Genomic DNA, 27,750 nt, shown 5'->3' with positions numbered 1-27,750 from the left:
AGTGTTCAAGCTGTGGCTACTGCCTCATGTTCATACTTACACAATGGTTTTCCCAATGTGCTTAAATGACTTCTCCACAAATTCACGGACGCTGTGGACCTCCCCAGTGGCTATGACAAAGTCCTCTGGCTCATCCGTTTGCAGCATCAGCCACATGGCCTGCGGGAAGACAAACAAAGTCAGATTCAGTGCATATGTAAGTGGCCTCTCTGGTACATGATATTATATTGCTGCATTTTAGATTTGGAGATAACACATACACACACACCCCTAGCTAGGGAAGTTAGCACTTTCCTAACATGGTGGCTATTAACCAGTTCAGTGCAACTTTGACAAGAGTTCAATTATTGCTTATTATGGAAAACAATGCTGTATTTGATATTCAATTTGTTTCACAGCAGGGATTTCTGCAGGGGAGACTTCAATATGTTTACTTTTGAACACTGAGACTTGGTTTAGCGCTCAAAAGCATGGATTCACTTACTTAAAACACTGCATGAATTGACATAGATATGGGGAAGAGAACGATATTTTGTAAGCTTTCCATCCAGAGCACTATTGTCTGTTTGTCATTCAATGATGGCAAACACTAAATCATGAAAATATAGGTCTTTTTGTTTTTTTCTTCTGTCATGTTTGTTTTGGCTAAATAGGGATTTTAATTATGAATATGTAATTTAAAAAGTAACTAAGAATAGTTAACAGTGTATTTGACCAAATTAATCTGTTTTTCCTGTTGAATATGCACTGAATATTATGTATTACAGCACTGCAGCAGAAACCTTTTCTTTTGACACAAGAACACAGAAAATACTGATAGAAAAGTGAAACAACCATTAACATTTCTCTTTCAGAGAACCATTTGGGCAGCAGTGACAAAGATCACAACAGGTTTTGAAGCACAACTTCATGGGACTACCAACATTTTCGCATTTCAGGGGGGCACACTTACTTCCCACAGCAATGTCTTTCAGAGTCCCTTCCCACAAACACAGTGACAGATGAGCACCATTATTTAGGTGACCAGCTAAATCAACAAGAAAGCAGGAAAGCAGATGGAAAGAGAGGTGCACAAAGACACATGTGACTTGTCTGAGGTATCATGGCAGGTACATTTCAGTTTTCTGATGCCTAAGACGCTGCTCTAGCCACTAGAATACTGCCTAGGAGCTATAGGTGGACAGAATAATTATTACTTTAGATCAATCAAAATGATGTAAACACTTCATTTCCTTTAGAAAGGAAAAGGGAATACCTGTACAGTATGATCCTCATTTAATAAATAACCAGAAAAGGAAAACAAAATAATTCAACTTTCTCTCCATATGGTAAAAAGGACTGTCATCTTCTCACAGTGTAATCCACAGCACTATTTGCATTGACCTTTTCACATCAGCCTTAAAGAAAACAACTTTAGTAGGTCCCTTGATGGTAGTGGATACTCTGCAAATCAGATTAATAAAAGCTTTGGGACAGCTCAGTTTCTCTTGGTACATACCACCTGAAATACTCAATCCCCCCCCCCCCCCCCCCCCCTTCTTAATAAATCAGTGTCCAGCATAGCAAGGCAATGCATTCTGCTTAAATGGTTCTATTTGCAAGTCATTTTTCTTCCCGGTTATTATTTTATGCATCTTCCAAAGTTTTGACAAGATTTTATTAACATGTTCCTTTTGAACCTTTTTGCTTCTTGAACGTGCATGGCAAGCTGGGTTTTAGGCAACTGCTGTGTAAGTCCTTGACATTAATTGTGCTTTAGGGATACGACCTGCTGGGCAGGACAATGGCAGCAACTTTATTTTTCCTTTCCAGGGTTGAACATCCTAGCCAATGACGCAGAAATATCCAACTGGCTGATGAAACTCCTCTTGTGGGGAGGAGATGTCTTAACTCGTATCTCTTGTATTAGCTTTCTTGGAATGCTGGCATTTCCCTGCTGATTTGAGAGGTCGTGGTAAATTGCCGAAGCCTGTTTCTTCATGACTGGACAAACTTGCAGGATTCTCAGTGGTAACAACCTCACGGGAAGGTAAAATTTTAAATAAGTAATTGATAGTTCTGGTTCTCCTAGCCTAATCCCTTATTTCACAGACCATTTTACATTAAGCAGCCCTGAAAACAACAAGCCTCCTCGCATGCAAAGGCACTTTTTGAGTGAAAAAGGGTTTCCAGGATTAGACAACCAGTCAGTTAGTCAGTCAACAATTATAGTGGTTCTCCTCCTGACTTTAGAGGATATTTGCTGTACATAATGAATCCGAGGTCTGCTCCCGTTTTTGTTGGAATTGCATGCAGCACAGCTGGCAGAGATGTAACAACCAAACCTCATTTATTGGCAAAAATTCCCCCTGCCTCAAATGCTACGTAGGTTGACCTTGTATGCTATATTAGCACAAGGATCTGCTATTCACTACGCACTTCTGTAAAGTAGTATTAATATGCCTAAGTAAAATCAGGATCAGACTTATGATATTTTTTTGCCATCCTTCCACTTTTAAACACCTCAATATTGGGACTCATTGACACAATCTTAGTGCAGGCTCTTACGCTGAGACTTTCTACAAGCCAGTGAGTATTTCAAATATTTCTACATTGATTTTGTCTATTGATATAAAAGTGTCAGAACTTCGTCCTTCTTTACTTTAAAACATGTATTACATTGAAGACAACAGCTACAAAATACTAACAAAACCCCAGCCTCTAACAATTGGCCCCACCAGGTTTTACACGTTTGGATGTACCGACTCTTGTCTACCATTTCAAACAGCAAGCAATCGCTGTTCTAGAAATACAACTTTTAACTACAGTAAATCTCTAGAGGACCAACTTAGCAACAGCCAAACAGTGCAGATACAGTTGCTAAAAGCAATTTTTGCCTCAACTCCTACCAGGAAAGAATGTTTAGATTAATGATTACTTGAGAATCTATCGCTGCTGGTTCTTTTATTTTTTCTGGCATTCACAATTGTTGGAACTTACAATTATCTCAATCAAATCAGGTATGAACAAAATCAACATGCTTAAAATTACAAACAAAGTAAGCGATAGTTGTGTTTTGCTTTGAGGAAGGTGACCAAACGCTCTCGCTTTGAATGGGTCTGCATGAACAGCCCGTAAAAGAATGCAAAGGCAAGCCAGAGGATGAAAATTTTTGACCACACTCCACTTTCGGATCTTCATTTCCACAGGTAGAGCCTGTGGAACCAATGTGAAATCTGTGCACACGGTAGCTACACGCTTTCCCTACAGTAAGTGCCAGGAATGTGCTTCCCCCACATCAGACTAATAAAGGCCCTTGACCTATCAATTCCTAGGCATTTCCTCCAAGAGTTCATATTGTACCAGTCTCCAGGCTGAGAACGAGAGGAAAGGGGGAGATACAGCTCCAGGTTTATTTGTCATTACTGAATGGCTTACTGGTTTTAACAGAGGGGAAAAGCTTTGTTTAAATTTCCACTGAAAGTAATTAATGGTTATTGACTGGTAAATGAAGAACAGGTGACACTCTGAATTAGAAGATAAATGATCTCATGTTCTAGCGTGATAATGGGTTAGTAATTGCTACAAAGCCCCAGCCTAGTGCGTCCCATCATAATGCTAGATCATGTCCAGAACACAAAGGCCTCTGTGTGAGAGGTATTCAGCCGTTCACCTCCTTATACAGCTGTGGAGTGATTTGGTCCATTTATTCTCTGATGGACTGCACGACTGAGGCAAAAGTTCACCCATTCTCACCTTCCTGTTCACATGCTGAACCACATGACCCATGACATGGCTGAACTGGGATAAAAACATTGCCCAGCTTTGGCTGGGCTACCTTTTAACCGTCACCAGGTTGTATATATTTTAGGAATTTTTGCGGTGCAGCAACGGAGAATCATGGATTTTCCTATCCTTCTCTGTAAAGGCTGTTGTGGATGGGCTGACAGCAAGTCAAGAAATTACTCCTGCCACCCTCTCCCTAATTTTTAGCTCGATCCCGTTAACAAAATGCGAGCAAATGCTGAAAAGGAGGAGAAAAGTACTATGGAAACAATTCAGTCTTCATCTCTCTTAAAATAACACTGCTCCTTTAATGGCAAATGTAACGAAACATATTTTTCATATTTGAACTCTTTTTGGCTCTGGTCTAGTGACTCACAAAGTCTAAAGGCAATACTATGTCATTTACATTTAAAGACAGAAACCCAACTGGAGAGAGATACGTAGCAAGTCTAGCAAGCGGACACACTTTTATGATTATGTGGACTAGGATATCTATTCTGCATGCCTGAACTACAGCTTCTGCCAAAATCTTTCCTCTTTCATCTTTCCCTCTTCTGTATATAAACCCCTGCCAGCATTAAGCACCATTTTCAATCCAAACATGAACCAGTCTTTTCCCTGTCCAAATTTCTTAGCTTACACAGCATTTGCACCTGGGCTAGAAAAGGGGAAAACCCAATATGGACTAATACAGCCCCCCTATAGATACATTCTGTGCATGCCACTGCCATTATGGTTGCGATGTGTCTGCTTGTCTCGAGCATCTGGAGTATGTTGAAGCTGTGTTTCACCATTAACTTCCAGTCCAGCATCGCAGTGAGAAAACATTTATTAACTGGGCTGTCATCCATGGATAACAAAGACTTGATAGCTGAGGTTATGTTTAACTCTATTTGATACTTTTCTTTCACTGTCCACTCTAATACTGTATATTGTTAAAATGGGATCAGTAATCAGATATCTGTATTTAAGAGAAAAAACAAATACAAATCCAACTTTCTGAGGTTTTAAAGTACAACCAATGATTTCTGCTCTAGAAATAAAAGTTGATTTTTCAAGAGAATGAGTAAAGCTTTTTCTTATGTCTCATCTGATGCCAGACCCAAAACAGATATGACTGAATGTGATACACATTTGGAGACTCACTATGTGATAAATGGAAAATATTCTTGTTGGTACTATTACTATTGCCTCACACTGCTACTGAGCATTTTTTCCAAGTCCTATAATGTCAAAAAAATGTTTCATACGTACTTCTAAGTATTATGCAGAGAGACTTCCTTGTATTTGACACAAACACACACACAAAATTAAACCAAATCAGTAACGTTTACTTTAGGAGACAGAACAGATAGTTGCAGCCTGATGCTGGGTGCATTGTCCGTGTGTTGCAGAGACAAAGGAGCAGCGACTGGTGAATGTCTAGCTCTACTTACTTATCACTTGCAGAGGGCATGGGTTACCTCAAGGCTGTCAACAATTAGGGAGCAATTTCTGACTAAGTCAGAAAACATTACCACCCAGAGAGACCCAAGAGTACATTATCACCATTTATAGAAATTCTCTCTTTACAGTATTCCATACTCTATTGTCTAGAAGTGGGCAGAGGAATTCAGTGGGTTGGACATGGTACTCTCTAGTGATCCCAAACCTAGCTATCCTGCTGGGGTCACCACTGAGAAGGAGAATTGAGCAGTTTGGGCCAAAGCATGATGAGACTTTACATGGACGTGGCAGCAAGGAGAACCTTCTCCCCATATGGCGAGCACAAAGGCCTGGCATGACTGCTGTTCCTGCATGCATCATGAGGGACTACTCCCTTTGCGCCACAAAAGACAAGGCTATTTTATCACCTCCCTCACTGCATTGTCCCAGCTCAGTTGCACTGGCATGGAACGGAGCTGCTCGGCATCTTCCGCGCTGTGCGACATGGGGAGATGTCGTGCCCACACGCTTCCTGCCTGCCTGGATGCGAAGCAGTTCCAGATGCCATCGCCTGGCTCCTCCTGACACAATCCAGCTGACTGGCTGTGGTTTCTCACGCTGCTACAAAAATGGCCACTATTGAGGACTGCGCCTTAGAAAAGTGAGACTGGGGACATCGACTCAGGTCTCTGAACCCTAGCTGACTTCCAGTTTATCTATTTATTTACTTTTGGAGGGGCAGGGAAGGAAGAAGTGGTGCTACACTGGCTGAGTCACCCGTATCTGATTGACTTCTGCAACTGTTAAAAGCATAGGTGTGTACTGGGTGTACCCGGTAGGCATGAGAGTGTGTTATATAAGGAGATTATATAAAGAGACGGTGATACGTACACATAGTACACAACAGACTGAAAAGAATATCCTTACACATATTTGGTACACAATAGTGGAATGGCACGCATGGCTGAAAAACACTAACGAAGCTCAAGTGCAGCAGCAAAAAAAAGTCTTCTGATCAGAGTAAAGTGAAAAGCTTCTGCCTGAAAGCCACTATGATCCCATGGGCATGGGATCCCGTTGGGCATGATCCCATGCTCCCTACCACAATGGGAGTTCAGTCTAAGTAATGACTATTGCTTTAGTACTTGTTTCTGACGATGTTATAAGGCAAGCACGGCAGGGAGACTCCTGCCAAAGAAAACCACAGGGATGTGCTGCCAGGCATGCTGATACTCCCAAGAAGCCAGTGACAGCAGGAAGATGGGAGCATGCATAATCAATGTATTCCTATGCTCCTTTTCCTGAAATACAACCCTTTTCATTCAGTTAATCAAAATATAAAGGTGCACACCCAATAAGAAACTTACTACACTGTTAACAGTTTGCATTTGAAAGAAGAAAGGTCGATGCCCATCATTGCAACAAGGGTGATGCTTTTCATAATCTCAGCACTCTCCAAAAACCCACAGCAGGAGAAATACTGACGAAGAGGCGTGGGATGCATGCCTCTTCCTTTTCCTGAAGAGTAATCATTCTATTTTCTCAGATCGCCAATAATCACAGCATCAGTGCAAGATCTGTGGCTCAGGGAACCTCCATTCATGAAAAAGCCCCTCTGAACACCATTTAAGTATCTATCAGATCTCATCAGGTTAAATACATTTTGATATGCTTCTTCCTTAACAGTGTAATGCTGAACATAAGGACTCCAATGTCTGTGTACAAAGCTTTCCTTCAGTGTTGTCCTTTCTACTCACGAGGAGGAGACATTGAGTGCTTATGACATGGCAGCTGCTTCCATTCAGAAAAGAGATGTTTGCAAACCATAGACAGTTACATCACTGACTAAAAGGTATAAAATGAGAACAGACTCAAGATGAACCCATTTTCCTCTGAGAGCAAAAACACCTCAATTGATAAAAAACAATGAGAAATTTACTTTAATAATCCCAAGACAGTAAACAAACAACAAAAGTCTCTTTTACTGATATACACATTAGAAGTCTCCTAGGCTACAGTCACAGAGATAATACGTTGCAACTCGTTTTATAAACTTTCTCACAGACTTTCAAAGTTGCAATTGATAAATTGCCCCAGAAGCCATCTGAAGCATGCTTGCTGATTTAGTCAAATCATATGGTTTGGCTTTAGAGATGAACTTGTTCAGAGTTGAACTGCGCTCCATTCCATGACTTTTTTTTCTTTCAAGTTAAAAGGGTATGGTTGATATATTTAAAGATAATAATCTAACAATTATAAAGTTACTAAGATAATAAAACACCTGATAATCTTTGTGGAGCATCTTGAATGAAAACAATATCAATGTCTTCTGAAACAAAAGCCCTCACATCTGTAGGAAATACTAGGAAATACTGTCTAACTTTTCTCTTGTAAGCAGATAGCCCAATTGTTTTACAGATCCCAGTAAGGACTCATGAAACTTTAGTAGGCAGTTTTATTAATAAAGACCACAAGAATTATAATCCAGATAAACTTTAAAGGTCTCCCTTCCCTGTTAGCACAACACGATGTTTCTCATAGGCACCTCAGGTGAACAGTTGAACAAAAAGTTCTTACTGTGTTATCAAAAACTAAATTACTGCCTTTTTTTTTTCTTGTGTCACTCAGTGTCAAAATATTGTTCTTTCAATACATGGGAGCATTTGTATACATTTTTATAGCCGAACTTTAGTTGCTAGCTGGAGGCAAAAAGAAACAGTAAAGCTGCTTGTTGGGAAACCTCACCAACAATGAAAATTAATATAGTCTTCTTTTCCTGCCAAAAAATTTTGAACAGATTTTTTAGGTCCACAATGGTTTGTTTATTCTTCAAATGGTTAAATTAAAAGTGACATGCATGACACAAAGTAATTTAAATGAAAAGATACAGAAAGGATGCATATATGCTCTGTTTCTTTCGTTTTACTTTGGGAGGATATTGTCACAATTGCTAACAAAGGGGTGCTTTAAATTCTGTGTAATAAAAAAAGAAAGAAATTCAAAGTAGAAGAGAGAAAAATTAGATGAGTTTAAATTATAGAAAGTATGTGTGAGTTTTAAGCACTCAAGTTTGCATTACCTAGACAAAACCATAGAACAAGTACACGTTTCCCAGGCTCCACCTAGCAGACAATTCTCAAAGATATTTGACCCAGTTCCCCCTCCCTTTTTTCCTTCCAGAATTAATTTTCCCTGCTATTTTTATCTGAATGAAAGACAAAATGCCTCTTCACAAAGGAGCAGACTCCCATTTGACAGGATTACTCACCACTAAAGTAAAGGGTTGTACCCAGGTTGCGGTGAGGGTAGAGAAGTCTTAGGGATCCGTGCCAAGGAGGACCGGTTGGGGCCACGATCCAACCACAAGAAAACAGACTAGGCTTTCAAGTCAAGCACCAGCATGTTTACTGTAGCAAAATGATCAGCCCCAAAATAATGATCACAGTGTAGATATTGATCACAGAATGTTTACAGGGCAACATTGGACTATAAAAAGACCCTCAGGTCATGCTTGTGACACCTGTTTGTGTCCTGTTGCTTTCCTGGATTGCTCAGACACTTACAGCTAGGCATAAGCTGACGTGCTTCCTTTGGTGGAGGTCAGAGGAGCAGCACCATCTGTGGATCTAAGTGCTACTGATCTCTACACACTTGAAAATGCTGTTGACCTGTAGCACAATTCGGGCAATGACTTTCTCTCTCCCAATCTCCATTTCCTTCCCTCTTCAGCTCGATGGCCTCTCCCCTAGAGGCTTGGAGGCCTGCAGGGATCTGCATGGTGCCTATCAGAGCAGGGCCCTGGCGTGGGTGAAACCACTTGAATTATGGTGGAGAAGTGCTAAGAGCCACAGGGAACTGCCAGGGCACGGCCAGATAGGTTTAGAGGTAATAAATTGGTACTTCACAATGTTTACACATATTTGAGGGTATAATTGGGAGGGAAGAAGAACAAGTCTTTATGGCAGCATAAGTAACAAAGCAAGACTAGTGAGATTTAAAAAAGGGCAAAAAAAAAAAGAAATAAAGGGAGATAGAGTGAAAAAGTTAATAAGTTAATAAGAAATTAATAACCTTATTTCTATTTTATAATTTACATTTCCTCCCAATTTCCAGAACTCGCATTTATGCTTTTGAACAGTAACGCATTTTCTCCTCAGGCCCAGTATCCTAATGATGTTACGCTCCTGAATAATACTCTAAAATGGTTACCTTTAAATGCTAATTTACTCATGCTGAGGAAAAAGCTTGCTATTCAATGGGTTCTTATAAAATTAGTTGTCATTGTCTGAATAATCCATGTAAATAAAGAGGGTGCTGCCTTTAACACATCACTGAAATTTTCTACCTTCTGATTTTACTCCAGTTTTCAGTCCACCAGAGTTGGAAGTAGAAATTTTTCATATTTAAATCATCATTAAGCATGAGGCAGTGGTAAAAATATACACACAGCAGTATTTTATTAACTACGAAAAGCACAAAATAAACCTCAAAAAGTGTCAAGATGCTAAAGTAATCTCACTCCCGATTCCGTGGAGTTTTTCTTTTTCTTTACCAGAACATTTCAGGTGACAACATTTTGGAATTTGATGCTAAATTCTCCTGGTTGAATACAGAGTCAAAAGCACAACCTTGATGCCTCAGGGATATGGTAATGCAATACAGAGAGACTTCTTTTTATTTTTACCTCATGTCACAAGTTCAATTTTAGGCCAACAGTACCCAAGCCCGCCACCATGTGATTCAGCAGCTTATACAAAGAGTCTGGTGGTTTTAACCCAAACCCTAGGACAGAGAAAGGCGCTTTGCAGATTTTTGGCCACGATGGTACTGTTACCGCTGCTCTCACGAGGACCAGATTGCTCAGTGCAGGGGCTTGGATACTGGCTCATGGTCGATGCCATCTCAAACTGGGGCATGGGAATTTTCAGCTAGAAAAAGTCAACGGTAAAATGATCCCAGAAACCAAGGAATGTATTTTAGAAGTCTGGCTGTGCAGCGCAGATGTGGAAAGACAACAGGAAGTTTTTGTTCGAGCATGCTCAAAATACATTTGCAGGGCACTTCGCATTGACCTTCCCTTGGCTTATTCTGGTCATTTTAATTCCACCATTAGCAGTAATTGCTGCTTCTGCAGCGGCTGTTAATCACACCGAATCCTACGTCAGGCAGCGGAAAGGGTCTGTGTTAAAACTGGAGATATGGCTGCTCTCCGTGGGCCAGTGTCAAAATGGAATAGAAAATTTTATTCAGTTTGTTCCCAGCAATAAATACAGTCCTGGCATCCTGGATAAATCCTCCACATAACAGCATGTGTTCTTTCATGCACCCTGGGAGCGATTCTATTTAAAGCCATGGAATTGTGGGTGTGAGACTGTAAGCACATCCACTTACCCAAAACAAAATTAAAACCTGTCTTATATGAGAGTCAGGAGAGCTGTTACTAAAAATGCAAACCATATGAAGTTTTAAGTATACTTATGTTTTTTATCTGTCTCTGTGTAGCATATACAATTGACTTTCACTGCCTGAGATGAAGTGCTGACAAGTGTTTTACCATATTATTACAGAATACCCCAGTAGCATTATCCCACTTCAGCTTTTGCTTGCAATAAATCTGTGCTAGAGGCACGTCAGAAGTCATCACTCATATCGCATCCAGACAGAGTAAGGGCCCTCCCTCCTCAATGGATGTGAAGGAGACTCCTCGCTAGGTATGCTGCCGTTAAGGCTGGAATAACCTCCGCAGGCCAGACACCAGAAACAACATTCCCACAAGCATTACTTGGCAAGGGCCAGAAGTCTGTTCTTGGGCAAATAACAGTGGCACATGCATGAATCATTACAGAACGCAACAGATTTATCACCACAACGACATTATCATCCGTTATGTGCCTGTTTCCATGGGCAAGTCTCCCTTCGTTCTTTTTTTTTTTTTCCTCCTCTCTTCTCAGAGATTTATTACTCAACTGATGAAACATATTTCAGGCTGGGGCAGAAAATGAACACTATTTTCTACTCTGAATATATATATGTATTTAATAGCTGCACCACAAGCTATATTCTAAGTGCAAGGGTCCAGCCTGTTAGTTTCAGCTTGGACAAAGCAAATGATGAGCAAGACACCATCTCTAGTGACAACCTAACCTCAGCAGTGACAATGACTAGTTCTTATGGCTCTGACTAAAGTATTTAATCTCACCTCCCAAATCTTGCTGCCTGTGAGGTTAGTGTGATGATATTTATGTGACCAGAGTGCTGTAAGAAAGTTAAGGGTAACACAGGCATTTACAATTAAACGCATTATTTGTTATAGAATTAGATGCCATCCACAGTTCATATTAAGGAAAAAAAAAAATAAATTATTTTTTCCTTCAAAATGTTGGAATCCAAACATCCTTTCTTAATACTGACTAGCTCTGGACTAATTAAAAAGTGAAAAAAAGGAGCAAGGAAACCTAAGGATGAGAAAGCATGGAAATGATTGTTAGATTACACATTCCAAAACTCAATGAAATAGCCATTTCTTGAGATACTGCAAATTTCCATTGTGATGCAAGAGATAAGTGAGGTAACTGCTCAGGAGACTGAGATGCTAATAAGCAAGTTAGTGATTTATTGGTGTCTTTTTCTCTCTTGCCTAACCTTCAGCAATTTTTTTCCCTTTTTTTTCCCTTTTGCACAAAAATTGAGGGAATCCTGAAAATAAACTCTTTGAATCTTTTCCCATAGAAATGAGCTTCATCCTGCCAACTGTGTCTGATTCTGACTTCGCATGAGGATCATTTCATGGATTTCTACAGCCTGGCTGTAGATGGAGAAGAAAGGAAAGTGGGGCCCACAGTATATAGCAATGTAAGGAGCTCTCTGACATCACAGTATTTTCTGGATCAGGCTCAAGTGGTGGCTGTAAACCCAGATACGAAATGAACCGCTGCATCAAACGGTGAAACAATTACTAAACTTCTTATTAAACCTCATCACTTAGCATTCCTCCTCTTTCCAGCACAAAGAAAAAGACAGAAGAACTTGAAGAAACGGGGAGAGAAGGAAATAAAACCATCTAGCTGCACGTCCCATGGGCACATCTAAAGCCCAGGACCACCACAGTCAGACCTCCCTCGAACCCTGCTCTTTCGAGCTGCCACCTCTCCTCAGTCCCCATGCTGACCCCCTGAATCAAGCCAGATGGGACTGGTGGAGACATGTCAAGGAAGTGCTGAAAAGGTGACTTGGGTCTCTGGCAGCTAGTCTGGAGCTAGTTTCTATGCGAAATCTCTAGGGGCTGCTGCTTTGCAATTTCTCAGGAATGTTTAATTCTCCTCATCCCTTTACTGAGTCTCTCTGGAGAGGTCACAGAGGCCTGTGACATCCCTGGAGGGCACTGCCTAACTAAATTAGCATGAGATAACTTTGGACTCTCTTCCAAACAAGAAAATACAAGGGAGAGAATTTCATTAAAAGCAGAAGACTAGGTGATCCAAGTTAATCCCAGCCCAGAGCTGCTGCAGAAATGCTCTCTGTTTATATTTTGACTTTACTCTCTGTTACAGAGTTCACCGACTATAATGGAAGCTGTGTTAAGTGCACAACTTGACCTCAGTTGACCAAATCTTAGTTTCATACTAAAGACAAAAAGTGGGTTTGGCGGCTCTAAAAGGTTTGATTAGTAGCTGTTTTGCCTGTTGATGTGTTACTACGTAGGGCACTAAGTAAATGGTAAAAGATAAACACTGATGTACTTCAGTCTGTATGTGCGTTTTTTTAATCAGGAAACATGAACTCTAGCATGCAACAGAATTATAATTCATACATATACGCATATAGGTTTAGTATTTATTAGCAAAGCAAACACTACCCAGTTCCAAACTTGCATTTTTTCAGACTTCTGTACACAAAGTTTTGTTTAGGTTCCCTCAGAGGAGGAAGGAAAAAAGCTACCTCAGGACATAGAAAAAAAAAAAAGATTTAGAGTGAGAGTGAGCGCTGACATCTGCATACACTTCTGCCATAGCATGTTTCCAATGCAACCCAAGGGCAGGGTAAGACACAAAGGTAGCTCAACACCCAGCAATATCCCACCTCATCTTCCACCAGTGATAGACTTGTAGCAAATACCACAGCAAATACCTCTGAAACAAGGATTCGATGCTCTGTATACAAACAGGATGTGGAGTGAATGAGAAACTTTTTGTTCAGGCTGAGGTTATAATAGCTGACTCTGGGGAAACAGGAGATGAAATAAAAATGTACAGAGAAAACTTGTTGCCTGAGCCAGATCTTTTGGAAAAGCTGGGTTGGTGAGACTCAGAAATTCACACTTCAAAGTATTATTAAATGTACTAGTAGTCATAAACTGAGACCACCTAACAGTGCAATATTAATGAAAACCATCTTATTCATATAAACCTGAACTTAAAAAGTGAAATTGTACTTTATTAAATGCTGTTTATAAGTCAATACAGCATAACAGCATGTTTTAGATATTTTGGGACAAATACTTCTTCTGAGAAGGCAAGAAGAAAAGGCACAAAAGTTCATGCGGTTCACGTTAAGGACAACTCAGTGTGCTCTCCCTTCAGGAAGGAAATATTAGTATGGCCTCTTAGCTACACTCCGAGGGCAACAATCTGTTGGGAAACATGATTTCAAGTCAACAGGTCTTGAGGCACCAACAGGCTCTCCTAGATTTCTTACTCCTGTCATAATTGTCTCCTTCTCAAAGAACGTCTGCTGCTTTGTGGAAGAGAGTTTGTACATGCACAGTCAAAAAATCAATACAATCTTCTCCACTGAGCTTTTCCAGAAGAGCTAGGTGTCTGTGCAGTAGGTGTTTTTTCTAGTCTTCCTCAGAAAGAAGAATAGGTAGACCAAAGGCGTGAGTTATTTCTGCACGGGAGAGAGACTGGAGAAAACGCATGAAGATCAGCTCTTCCTTCCTCAGCAAATACTCCTTACCCCTCCCTAAAGCCTATTTTGTCACTGAAATCATACCCTGAAATCAGGCATGTGGGCCCAAATCCTAGCCCCCTGGAGTCACTCAAATCTTTGCCATAGACTTCTGCGAGGATGGAATTTCATTCCTAGTGCAGGAGCCTGTCACGGCCAAAGGCGAAAAAAAGGGTGTTTTCCATACAGGCTCTGCTTTTCTACTTTTATGCCCCTCGGGAAACTAGTGCAATTAGATCCCTATTATTATATACTGGAAGGGCACATTTGGCACTGCATGTGAGTTTATGTACTTTAAAAAGTTTATGTATTTAAAAAAAAAAAAGAAGGAAATTTTAAATATAAGTTACTTTCTTTCAAACACCAGACTTTATATATAAACAGTTCAGAGCTGCTATAGTCTGGTAAGTGAATAATTAGGAAAAAACATGCATGTGAACTATATGATAAGCTGGCAGAGGAACATCGCTAAATAACATTCTTGCCTCTCTTTAATGCCAAAACAAGAGACAATAATTCATATTTGTGTCCAAAAAATAATCAAGCTAACTTCAAATATTTGAATGAGAACCACAAGGAGGGAGACCTACATTTTCAGCTAAAGGCCCGTCTTTTTTGCAGGGCTTCCTGGAAAGGTGCAAATAGGAAAATTAATTCAAATAAACTAAAGGTGTGATCTCAACAACTCTACTTGTAACTGCATTAAACTCACACATCCTTTGTCAGAATAAGAGTCCTACCTTTTATCTACCTAAATTCAGTACACTTCAGTCTTGAATACAAGCCCGCATCGGTGTTTAATGTAACTGAACTAATTACAACTTAGTTCAGGCTGATTTTCCTGGACCCATGGAAAGACACAGTGTAGTATGCTGATGGCAAAAACAATACAATGTTCATGGTGAATAACACTCAGAGGTCTTACTATGAGCACTGAATTTTCTTGCTTTTGTTTCGGTCTAATGAAAGTTCACCTTGTTTTCTGCTTCAAGAAAAATCTAGCTTCTCCTCCCCAAGTCTTAAGTGGATACACTAATCTTTATTGTCCTAAATGATGAACAACAGTATTTTGAAGTATTTACTGAATCATCTGTTTTGTTTCCTGAGAAAGCAGAAAGTCAGTGGTGAAGAAATTCCTTGAATTTTCAAATACAGCATGAAAGGACACATATGCATGCTATGTATCTATCCTCATATATCATTACATATCCAGATATGTCAATTAGTCTGTAATATGCTTTCAGATATTTCTGGGTAAAGGTACAACATAAACTTGAATTGTTTTCACAATACCCAAGCTTTTGTATGCCTTACCAGAACAAACCCACATAGTGAGAAAGGATTTTGTTGCAGGACAAGAAAGGAAGATGCCTTTTTTCCAGCTCCCCCAGCAATTCAATGCCTGGAGGAGCAACAGGAAAGAAAGCATGGTGACCTCTCTGAACTTATGGAAGCAGCTGCCAGCTCGGCAGCAGAATTGCTGATGGACTGTAGTACCTACTGCTGGAAGAAGCCCTTAAGCCAGTTCTCTCTCTCTGTCTCTCTCTTTTTACACCCTCTACCCCCAAACCATACAAATGGAGGAGGAAGAGAAGGCTTTCAGAAACCTCAGGAGTCAGCTTGTTATTAGAACGGATAGAAAAGTTGCCAAGTTAAAGTTTCCAGTTGTCCACACGAAATCAAAACAATATAATTGCTGTATTGAGCAAGTAAGATATAACTTTGTTTAAGATATGATTTATGTATTACTTCAACCTTATGAAACACTTTGTCTTTTGGCATATTAACATTCTCACTCTTTGAATTTAAACTTCTTGAATTTAAACTTCTTGAATTTAAAAATATTTAACCTTCTCAAAAAATTAAACTTGGCAGATGTGGGACAAACCTATGTCTCATGCATAGAGAAAAATATCACACAAAAGGAAAACGCTGACTTCTCTAGTACTAGTTCTAAAGGTAGCTCTGAAAGTCTTCCAACCATTTATCAGAATGGAGTTCAGCAAAAGCTTATTCCCTCTACCTTGGAGAAAATAAGTCATTAAAAGAATAGGAAGCAAATTAACCAGACATGGCGAGAGGAATTTTTATTTTTTAAGATTAAAGATGAGAGAATATCAGGGACATGAGAACACAGCTGACATCCCGATCCTGAACAGCTTATACACACATTTAAACTTAGGGGTCTCATGCAGATATATGTGGGTGAAATAGATGTGCTTGTTTTACCAACACCACACGGAGACACCACAGGGCACTGAATCACGACAGCTGATCAGTTAGTTTTTTTTTGGTTTGTCTGTTGTAAAGTCAGTGTAAAAAGGATCATGTTAAAGCCCTGTTAGAGAGCTGTAGTGAAAGCATTTTACCTTGTACTTGTGATGGGTTAAGAGCACACAGAGAATCGGTTGTCCTGGCTCAGCTGCACATGGCAGTTTGCTAAGCCACAATAACTTGCATGTGTAACTCACCACTAAGAGTGCCTGTTCTTCTGCCCTTTTTTTTTTTTTTTTTTTAACCCCAGCCAAAACATCTAGGAGAGTCAAGCACAGGCCTTGGTTTTGCAAATACTTTGAAACACTGGGTGTATACCAAATGGGATTACTGGTGAACTGAAGTGCTCTGGCCAGAGGCAAGGCCAGGAGCTTCTGCAAACTCAGATCCTTAATGAGGAAGTTCAGGCTCTGCAGCTAAATAAGAGAGCTGATATGGGGCTCAAAGCAAAAGGCAGAAGAAGAGGGAGGGGGAGGAGAACAGGAGAACGTTTTCTGGCATCTGACCCAGCTTTAAAACTGTGCTTCATTTTCTTAAACAAAAACAAAACACTCCTCCCAACTTTGGGAAATCCCTAGAAAAACAACAGAAAACATTGTTTCAGAACGCAATTACGGTCGCTAAAATGACACATCATTTATGAATGGAATCACTTAGAAGCGAGCAAGCTAATTCTTAAGGTCATTGGCAACCATGCATCAGAACTAAATTTACTCTTTCATTGGCACTGTTTCATTGGCAATTCAATTACTTAAGATTTGCACTACTGTAACAGAAAGCAGAGTCAAACCCATTGTCTGCATCAGTGACAATGAAATACAGATACCCTAACTGTGTAAAAGTCATGATAAAAAACACAAAATGAGCAACTTATTCAGTAAATTAAAATATGGACTAACTGGAAAATTCTTAGTACAAGTAGGGGTAGTAGTAATAATAGCAATAATAATAATAATGTAGCCATACATTACAGGCATGCATTGTTCATCTTCCAAAGGAAGCCTGTGTTTAACAGTTGTACGAATCAAGAATTTTATAGTAATCTTGTTAAATGATATATACAGAAAATATAGAGCTCAACAACTGAAAATGTATTATGGAAAACTCCTGTTGTTAATCAGTAAATTTACAAAGGTTAACGCGTCCTGTTTAGAGGCATCCCAATAGCACTAATGTAGAAATCAAAATAGTAGCTGCTAGAAATAAACCAGCTCACAAGTCACACTTAAGACTGTACGTTGTAATCAAAAAACTCATTCTGTAGCATCTGGTAAAAGTAATCTATTGGTTTATTATCCGGGTCAGATTTAACACTTTCCATGCCATTTGAGCACTCCAATTTTGAAAGCAAGAGGATAAATAACTTCAAACCATGCACTTCCCTGAGTCACCTCTACTGTTCAATCAACCAAGTCTGCAACAGAAAACTTTTCCTCTCCTTTTACATATTAAGTGTAAAACAGACACATCTCACTAGACTTTCAGTCATGTTTACTTCTGGAACAAATCTTATGCACTTTACCTGCACATGTTTGTGTGTCCAATTACTCCTGCTTACCTACTGGCCCATTTCAATCAAAACTTGAGAGAGACACAACAGTGAAAATATAAAATGATTGCAAGTCTTGTTGAAATAGAATCATAAAAACATTAAGGTTGGAAAAGACCCTGAGGTGATCTGGACCAACAGTTCCCCAACCACCAATATCACCCACTAAACCATGTCCCTAAGCACCAGGTCCAACCTTTCCTTGAACACCCCCAGGGACGGTGACTCCACCACCTCCCTGGGCAACCCATTCCAAAGCCTGACTGCTCTTTCTGAGAAGAAAAGTCTCCTCATTTCCAACCTAAACCTCTCCTGGCACAACTTGAGGCCATTCCCTGTTGTGCTATCACTAGTTGTCTGCAAGAAGAGGCCAACCCCCAGCACCCCACAACCTCCTTTCGGGTAGTTGTAGGAGGTGTCAAGGGGAGAGATCAGACCACTGAGGGAAAGGCCAAGCCTGAAGGTTCACCAGGTACCAGAGAATGCACCCAGGAACAGTGCTCCAAATGTATGGAATATTACAAATGCTCATAGCTCATGGGAAACCTCACATGGGGTTTGCAGCTCATTAGATACCAGAGACTCAACCATGTGCTATAGAGCAAATGGTTTGCTTGTCTTCAAAAAAAGTGAAGTTTGGACTTGCTAGCTTTAGTGAGAGATTTATTACACATGAACATAGTCTGTATTTTTGTTTCATTTTAAACACTGTTGGCCTGTGTAACAACTAACACATAATCGTTACAAAGAGACAGGTAGAGGTTTGCTCAATGTACCTGAGCAGCAGTTTGAGGCTTTGTGAGAATTTCCTGACAGCTGCTCCCATCCTACCAAGGCCAGCGCATGGGATGCTGGCAGGGAAACCCTTTGGCCCTGCCAGTCAGCTGGATAAAGCTGCTCTGGTGTCCCAAAGAGATTGGCCTGGCAGGGGCTGGGGGCAGGGTACAGCTAGGCCGGAGGGCCACAACAACAGCAAATTGCTTCCTGCCAGGAGCAAGGGTTAAACTGGGAAACATGCTGCTGGTTTAGCACTGCAGTTCATGCCCAGGTCTGCTGACAGCATCCCTTTGCTCACCCTAATTCAAGGCAGGACTGGACATCAATGGTGTAGCCCCAAATATAACATGACGGCGGCACCCAGTTCTGTGCTTTTCTAAGTACGCTGACACATAGAAGTTAGTTTGATCAGGGACACGGGAACAGGTAAGCAATACAACGTAGACAGTTCAAACTGTTTTTCTTCCCTAGCACTCTCCAATGAAATGGGTTCAGAGAGCCTATTTCCCTTGTACCCCATCCCCACCTCACCCCAGATGCACAGAAAGCCCTCAGTGACAAGACAGTCCTACAGCTTGCACTCGTGGCTCTGACCGTGGCTGCTCTGCTGGACAACGGGAGCCTACCACATTCTTCAACCACAAGGAGAGAAGAAATATCTGCCAAATTCCCAAATAAGCTGTCATCAAGGCACTTGCCTTGGATCAGCCCTGATCTCGCCAGCAGGCATAGCTACTCATCTGGAACATAAATTCTTTGTATGTGTGCTAAGGCATTTCATCTCTTAATTGAAGTAAAAAATGTCCGTATCTGCAAGTCTCTAAAGGAAGCCCTTCTTTCCTGGTGCAATCCCAACACAGCCCTTTCTAAACATGTCTTCGTTCACAGGTCTGATCTGGGAATGCCACTGAGGAAGAGGAAGGATGCAGCGCAGCACAAACACTTGCTAATCCACCCAGATTCCTGTGGGCTATCGAGCGGGCGGTTAGACACAAAGAAACATCTGATGTTACGTCCAGTCCTCATGGCAACATACAGCTGGTAGATCTTTTGTTTTATATCAGTTTGTGGTATCTACCAAAATCCCTTTGATTTTTTTTTTTTACAATTGGACACTATATAATACTATGCTATACATCAACACTGTGAACGTAAAGCATTTATAGCTGTTTGGAGCAGTAAGTTATATTGGTCCTACGAAAATCATTATGCCATCATCCCTACATAACAATTTCACAGATGGGATCACAAGTATTTTTCTTCAGATGTTGTCTGTGTGCATTCAGTTTACAACTCCATGCCAGTAAAAGTATACAGATGTTCTTGCCTCTTGGTAAATACTATGTAAATTTGTTCTTATGATTACAGCACTTGCTGAAATGAGCATAATAATTAGGAGGCAATCCTCGCTTTATGAATTTTCCATAGTAGGTTTGATGCTCCAAGATAAATCTCCAGTTCATCAAAGTAGCTGTGCATGTGCTTATTTTTCAACATATCTTACTCCACCACAATTAAGCAAAAGACTTAAGTACATGCTTGTTGCTTGGAGGGGTTTAAATCTGTTGATTTTAATTAGATTTACATCCAGACTGAAGTTCTTTCCTGAACTGAGGCCTGTGAAGTACAGTGCTTTGAAACAGGAAGCACTGAATGAAAACCTGACAGCCTATTCTGATTATCAAATTAATATGAAATACTACTTTGTATTTTTACATGCTCTGTATGCATTAGGTATTTAAAGCCTACAACATCACCCATAAATATGATACAAAATACTTTTACCTCTATTTTATATTATCCAACTCCAATGTAAAAAATCTCACACTTGTATCAAGCCTGATAACTGGCTATTCAAACTACAAAAAGCAAATTCTTTTCCTTGTGAATTAGTCCTGGGAGAACAGAGAGAAAGACTGTTGTAGATAGTAATATTGTGCTTCTTATGCAGTTACTTGTGACATTCGGGGACACTGTCTTTATGGACCTATGGATATACTTCAAATGGTTTGGTGCTAATTTTACTAAGTACATACTGTATTAGGTTTTCTTAACAATTTTCTTTTAAAAAGAATGACCAGTGAAGCAATCTCCATAGAAGAACAAGATACTAATTGTAATTTCAAATCAGACAGACAGGAAATTGCCACACCCTACATTAGTGAATGCATCCAGGTCCCACGACAGTCTTTATGGTGAGTTTAGATTGTCTATGGGAAATGAAATCATGTGCCAAAGGCCAAGTAAACCCAAAATTAAAATTCAGAGTAATGTCTCCCAGTTGCATTCATAATCCTGCTTATTACCTCTTACATCATTATAAAGTGTTCTCTGGAATAAAACAACCCACTGCTGTGCTATGTGTACCACTGATGTACTTACTATAGGCTGTCCAAGTTCTGCTCCAAAGGCCAAATATCATCTACTCAGTTTTAAAAATTGTGCTCAGGGTCATCATTTATGTCTATCGGGTGGTCAGACTCTTGGATACTGAGTAGCTTGGAATTATCTGCTGCTAATTCCCAAGCTTGTTTTATCACAAGCCCTCTAATTCACTTTTATATACTATATTCTATACAATGACGACAGCAACTTCAATCTACAATGGTGTTATGAAAATAGAGAGTGACTCTTCAATTCCCAGAAAGTTATCACTGCAATTACTTGTTGTGGCATTTCTGGACAGTGTCTTCATAGATACATGAAAATATTTTAAATGGTTTGGTGCTAACTTCTCTTTTACATGGATTTGTAAAACCTACCATCTCTCCAAGGTTCATACTGAGTGGTCTCAATTCCCTTCACTGTTATTTGCAAGAACAGGAATTAGAAACTTTGATGACCTGGTGAAATCACTCACTCAAGAAATTAAACCAAACAATAAAACTAAGCAGCCTAAATATTGTTTAGCAGAAATGTGGCACCTGCAATCCATTACTGAAAGACGAACTCAGTACCATAAAATACAGTGATCAAGTTTTCAGATAGTGCAAAAGATGTTAGTGGAAAATGAAAATAGAATAAGTTTATTTTCTTCTGGTTTCTAACTTCATTTAGATTTTTTAGTTGGCAGCATGTCAGGACCAACAGGCTTCCGGCAGGAGGTCATTATTTTAAAACATTAACTCCCATGTTAATGTTTGATTTTGCTAATGTTTAAATTGGGATATATTTCTAAGCAGGAGAATGGAAGGGAAAAAGGATCACACACCACGTTTTTTCTCTGGTAAAAGTAGCTAGAGGTGGGTTACAGAATGAATAAAAGAAAAAAAAAATCCCCTGAACCTGATTTCTTCCTCTTTTTTTGTAAGAGACATTGACTGTTTAAAATTAATTGCTGACATTACACTTAACCCCACTTTTAAAACACACTTAAAAGACATATTATGTTAGCATAAATAGGTCGCAGACATAATACAAGTTATGTAGGTAACTTAAATTGAGGTTGCAGGAATGATATGAAAATCAAAAGAATGAGTTTAGCAATAACAAAAAACAATTTATGAAGCACAACAACCTTTGCCAGGTTTCTGCTGGGCCACCATACAGGTGAGGGTTCCTGCAGAGTGTCAGGCTTGAAAGAGCATGCCATCAGAGGTACAGCATTCTGGATGAGACCTAAAGCTCGTCCTCTCTCTCTGGGAAGTCATCAGAGATCTCACCATACTTTTCATGAGAAAAAAGGGAGCAGCTCCCGCTCAAGTAGTACCTGGGTTAAATAATTGGCTACTTGGCATTGGGAGAGTGGAACTGCAAAGACAAAGATGAACCACACAAATAGGGCAGATTGTACAAACAAAAATTCTTGCCTCTTGGATTAGCCTCAAGCTTAGCTTCATAAAATAGTTGATGATCTCACATAAATTCACTAACTCACTCTTCAAAGTAAGAGATGGAATATTTAAGGAACCTGCCTTGATTTGAGTGATGACAAGGCACCAAGGGACTCTGAATTATCTGAGCTAACTCTGAGTTGCATATCTCAAGCATTCGAGTACACAGGATCCACTGTGTACAGTTCCCCAATGCGCCATCCACTCCCGGAGCCACACTTGGCCCTGTCCTCTCCGCAGTTCTGACCGCATCGCATGTATTTCACTCTCTATTGATAGTCTTGTGTAATACTACTGTCATGCCTTAAATTTCAGCTCACACTTCATCTAGTTTCCACATTTTTTCATAACAGGAAATGTGATTCATACATATCTTTAATTACATGTATCAATGTAAAACATCAAGCTGTTGCAATAGCAAAGTCTGGGTATCAAAACTTTTCCAAAATTTCAGAGTGGCTTTAAAGAAGAAAGGAGGATTTACTGCCATGATACTCCAGTGACACTCAACGGGCTCTTCTAGAAGAACACGTCTCCAGTATTGACATCCAGCTACCTTACTGATCATGAACTTTTGTTCTCAGCAAGGAAGATTTTCATCAGAATTTCCTACTACTCTTCACATAACAAGGGACTCTGCAGAGATATGTTAAATTTAGATGCAAATGAGGCTTCATTGAGATTTCAGAGGGCTGGTACTGCTGAAGCAGCCTTATGGGCAATCTAATCAACAGAAGAGTGTAAAAAATAGCAAGTTACAAAAAAATGACTTCTGAGATGACACACATCATTCACATTAGTTTAGTCAGCTTGACAGAAAACACAAAAAAAAACTCATATTACATTGAGAAGAAGAGTAAATACAGCAATTTTCTGCTTTAGTATCCGAAAACAAAAATGCATAATTTCATTCCAGTGAAGTACTCACAACATGAGGTGACTGACTGTTTGTTGTACAAAACAGTAGGAAATTACTGAAATAAATTCACAAAACAGAAAACAGATAAATAAGGAGTAGTGTCATTTATGAGGACTTAATTGCCAGAGGTATATCATTAACAAGCTGCCTCTACCATAAAATAATTGATTTGCATAAATGCATTTTGTTAACTAGTCAGTAGCAATTATTACTTTGTTATCTTGGGTTTAAATAATGGAAGTAGAAGTGTAACCTAAAACAAGAAATATCTGTCAAGCAGGAAAACTCAAGATACCTTTTAATAATATACCAGAGAGTTGCTTTACTGTGTTTCTTCTTCTTTTGAACTCCTAGATAGTATCAGCTGAGGAACGTTCTACTGTTGTATGCACATTTCCCTCATCACCATAGTATCTGAAAAGCTTCCAGTAGTTCATTAAGCAACATGACTAACCTCCCTCATTTGTGGTTTCTTCATTCTCTCTCATCCTCTCCCCAAGGGGAGAGCTGTGTGTGCACACAGCAGGGTTTTGGTTTATTGTGTCTTTTTTTTTTTTTTTTTTTTAAATTGTAATATGTGCATACTACTCTGCATTTATGACAAAGAGGTACATGGTTTTATCTCAGTTTCTGGCTTTGCTACTCACACATTACTGAACGTAACCTGCACTCCTGCCCTGCTTCTGTGTTCCATTACATACTATCCTGCTGGTTGCCTGTAAGCCTAAAGGACACATGGGCAAGTTGATGCCAAACACAAAAAATCAGCTAAGTCAGAGAAAGACAGAGGAAGGGTGGGATAAAAGTCTCAGATAAATTATGCATCCCATGACTTCACAGATGCTGAAAGGTCTCGTGCTTTGTAAGATGAAGTACTACAAAATCAGTTGCTGTGCTATTGCAGTGGATAGCGAGCAAATGTGAGCCCCCAGTAAGGGTGCGAATGGAGTTGCACAATTTGTTTACTGTGTGTGAGGTGCATATACAGGTTTTTTGATCCCACTGTATAACTGTGTGAATGTAGACGGCTTTACACATATAAAATGGAAAACTTAAAATCCATTAATATAAAATTAAATTAAATTAAATTAAATTAAATTAAATTAAATTAAATTAAATTAAAATAAAATAAAATAAAATAAAATAAAATAAAATAAAATAAAATAAAATAAAATAAGCCGGCCTCTTTCATTCCATTACACTAGCATATGCAGAGCGTAACTTCACTAGCTTGGTACATGCTTGTATGAAATAAGAAGTGACTACATCTTGGTAGCATACGTGTCATTTAAAAAAAAACAAAACAGACTGAGTATGTTATGATAGGTAAAATATTTAAGTTAGAGATAGACTGTCATAAGTATTGTGGAGAGCTACTTCAGTCTTTCTGCGTTCACCAATTTGGTATCCAAACACAGGGGACGGTCTCGGTTCCCCTAGCCAACATTTCTGGTATTATCACCTCTTTCAATATAAGTTCATATTCATGTCTAGCTGTAATAAGCTATACAAAAATGCCCTCTACTTCTGCAATGCTTTTCACCAGTACATCCCAAAATAGCACAAGAAAATGAAGTATCTATTATTGTTTCATTGATGAGGAAAGTAAGAGAATGGAAAACAAGACAACTCATTCTGAGATAGTCAATGGTTCAGGGCTGCAGCCACAGTGAAACTCCAGCACTTGTAGACCCCAACATACAGGTCTGTTCCCAAGGCAATATTGCCACATGCGTTTGTACTAACCCTTCGAAATGTGCCTTACAATGAAAGGAAAATTACACTAATGCTTGCTTGTGCATATACAAAATTAACTCAATTTCTTTTTTTCCTAAAGACAAACTTCTGTGCATGTTATCAGAGCTCTAGCCCAGCATTATTTATTATATTATTTATTATTAGATAATTGTAATAATAATTATATATTATACTGTTTGATTCCTGTCATTCAGAATAGTTGCAGTCAGGTTGAGACTCTGTGCTCTCAGATAGACACAGACAGTGACTGAGTGACTGAACCGATAATCGTGTGCTGAGGACATTGCTGACATTAATGCATTAATACGGAAAAGACTGGGAATAGCGCTAGGCTTTCTGGCTGACGAGCCGGGTTGTAGGTCCAGCTCCACGCTGAAGGAAATCCTGAAAGGATTCTTCAGGGCTTGCCTGCTGCCTTCCAACAGTGAGCATCCAGAAACGACAGAGCTGTGCTAGGCGTCAGCTGTCACTGCAAGGGTCTCACTGCAAGTTAAAATACTCCGCGAATCCAGCAAATGCGATTTCTGGCATAAAACCAGCCACTCAAGGGCCAGCTCAATTCCCCCTCACCTTATTGCTGCCAGTGCGAGCAGATGGGGAGGAGAAGAGGGGCCAATTGTTTCCCCCCATGGTGGCTTTTTGCTTGAGACTCAGCAAACCGCAGTATTGATGTCAACAAGTGCCACAACAAACTCGAACTTGCTGTTTCCAAAAAGCCAGCAGCGTCATTCTAACAAAGCCTGCTTCAGACAGAAGAACATGCAGAAGCAGCATGTTTCTATACAAGTTACTTAATTGCTTAAAGATTTTTGGCTGAGCCTTCTAATAATTTGGCTTACTTTTCACCTTGAAATATTTTTGCCTCTGAGATACTCTCCTGATCATTGTTTTGTCATTTCTTCTTTTTCTTCTTTTTTTTTTTTTTTTAAAAAAAAAACAAGTTTTCTTGGTAAAAGTCTTTTTTTTTTTTTTTTTTAATATAGTTTTAAGCTGCTGCTAATTATCCGAGAACCTAAGCGTGGGTTAAATTTCAGATAACTGCTTCTTAGGACAAATATAGAGTTTGATATAGAGCAGGTATGATACAGAGATCCACTGTTTTCTTGGGTCTTTTTTTTTTTTTTAAATATAGAGGCATCGTTGCCTTTCCCACAACACTGATAACATCTCAGCCACTTGTACATTCTTGTGGTCTGTAGACACTGTAGAGGGTAGGCAAGTCGTGTCCTCTTATGCCTGGATCAGGCTTTTGCACCTAATGGAAAATAAAGCATTGCCTCCAACACTGAAGGTGTTGGGAAAGGATGTTACAAAAATGAGAAGCCCAAGTGATTGAGCAGAAAATGTGTGTTACTACAAGGCAATACAAAAACAGATGCAAGAGCAATTGTTTTCCTATACCAGTATGCAAAGAAAGTCCCAAAATATCCTCACTTTTTTTTTTTTTATTTATTTAAAGAAATAGCAAGTTAAATATTGCCCAGACATTTGCTGGCTTAAGCTTGAGGGCCTGTGTGCAGAGTATTCACACTGGGACTCCACTCTCTACTCTCAATAACATTATTTCAACTATTGAGTCGTGTTGCCACTGGGAAAATACGCACATTTCAACAAAGAAAAATAAATTGCATTTGTGTTCTCACTTCAACTCCCAGTTTCTCGCTGGAGTAGCGCCAGGCCAGCATTTCAAGGTGCTGACTATCTCCTCCTAGCAAACCAGAACAGATGGAACAGGGAGCAAGGCTGGGACTCGGCAGCTAGATGTAAACACAAGGCCTGCATCAGAGCAAAGCTCGTTTCTCCCCTCACCCTTTCCAGTTTTTGCCTACCTTGGATTTCAGAATGTGTGCATCCAAACAGAGCAGCTGGAGGGAACCATGGTGTACTTGTTTCGTGCCTTGCACCGTATACTGCATAACCAAGCCTCACTTCCCTCCTTTGCCCCCTGCAACCTCAGGAAGGTCACTCCATCTCTCTTAGATGTAGTTTCCTTCCAATGAGACAGGAGTTATCGCCCTTTCAGTGGTGTACCAAAGGCTCTGAGATGGCCCGGCACCAATCCAATGAGGCCCTATAAATGAGGTGAGCTGCATGCATGCTCTTCATATCAACGCACCCTGCCTCCCTGCCAGCTTTACCAAGACAGACACAAAACCGCTTCCGTAAAGGTAACCCTAGTGTGTGTCCACATGAACTAGTCACAGAAGCTAGTGAAATGAAACATTTGGTGGCCGTGAGCAGCAGAGGGAGGGTGTGAAACATGAGCCTAATCGGAACTGGGGAGCTGAGGTGAAGTGGTTACAATTCACATTTGCAGAACAGTTTCTGAATACCGAAAGCTTTCCTCTTTGTAAAACAAAAACTTCGTTCACTTCAGTTCACTCACCGTGAATAATGAACTAGGGAATTAAAAGCTTTAAACCTGTTAAAGAAGTAATATTAACTTAGGTATAAATATAGCTGAAATAATCCAGACAGTTTTATGACCTTACACCCCCAAATGA

General features: G+C 39.8%; 1 protein-coding gene across 2 annotated transcripts in view; it reads right to left on the bottom strand.

Annotated features, from left to right (window-relative positions):
* GMDS (GDP-mannose 4,6-dehydratase) overlaps window positions 1–27,750 on the bottom strand; it is a 411,524-nt gene that overhangs the window by 80,821 nt on the left and 302,953 nt on the right. For both annotated transcript variants that reach the window (XM_066992543.1, XM_013193585.3), the window contains one exon: window positions 41–159. In XM_066992543.1, the coding sequence (XP_066848644.1) occupies window positions 41–159 (119 nt within the window). The remainder of the gene's footprint in view (window positions 1–40; window positions 160–27,750) is intronic.

This window comes from Anser cygnoides, chromosome 2 (genome assembly GCF_040182565.1).
Source record: "Anser cygnoides isolate HZ-2024a breed goose chromosome 2, Taihu_goose_T2T_genome, whole genome shotgun sequence".
Taxonomy (NCBI): Eukaryota; Metazoa; Chordata; class Aves; order Anseriformes; family Anatidae; genus Anser; species Anser cygnoides.
Note: the sequence above shows the minus strand (reverse complement) of the source record. Positions and strands in the feature narration are given on the sequence as shown.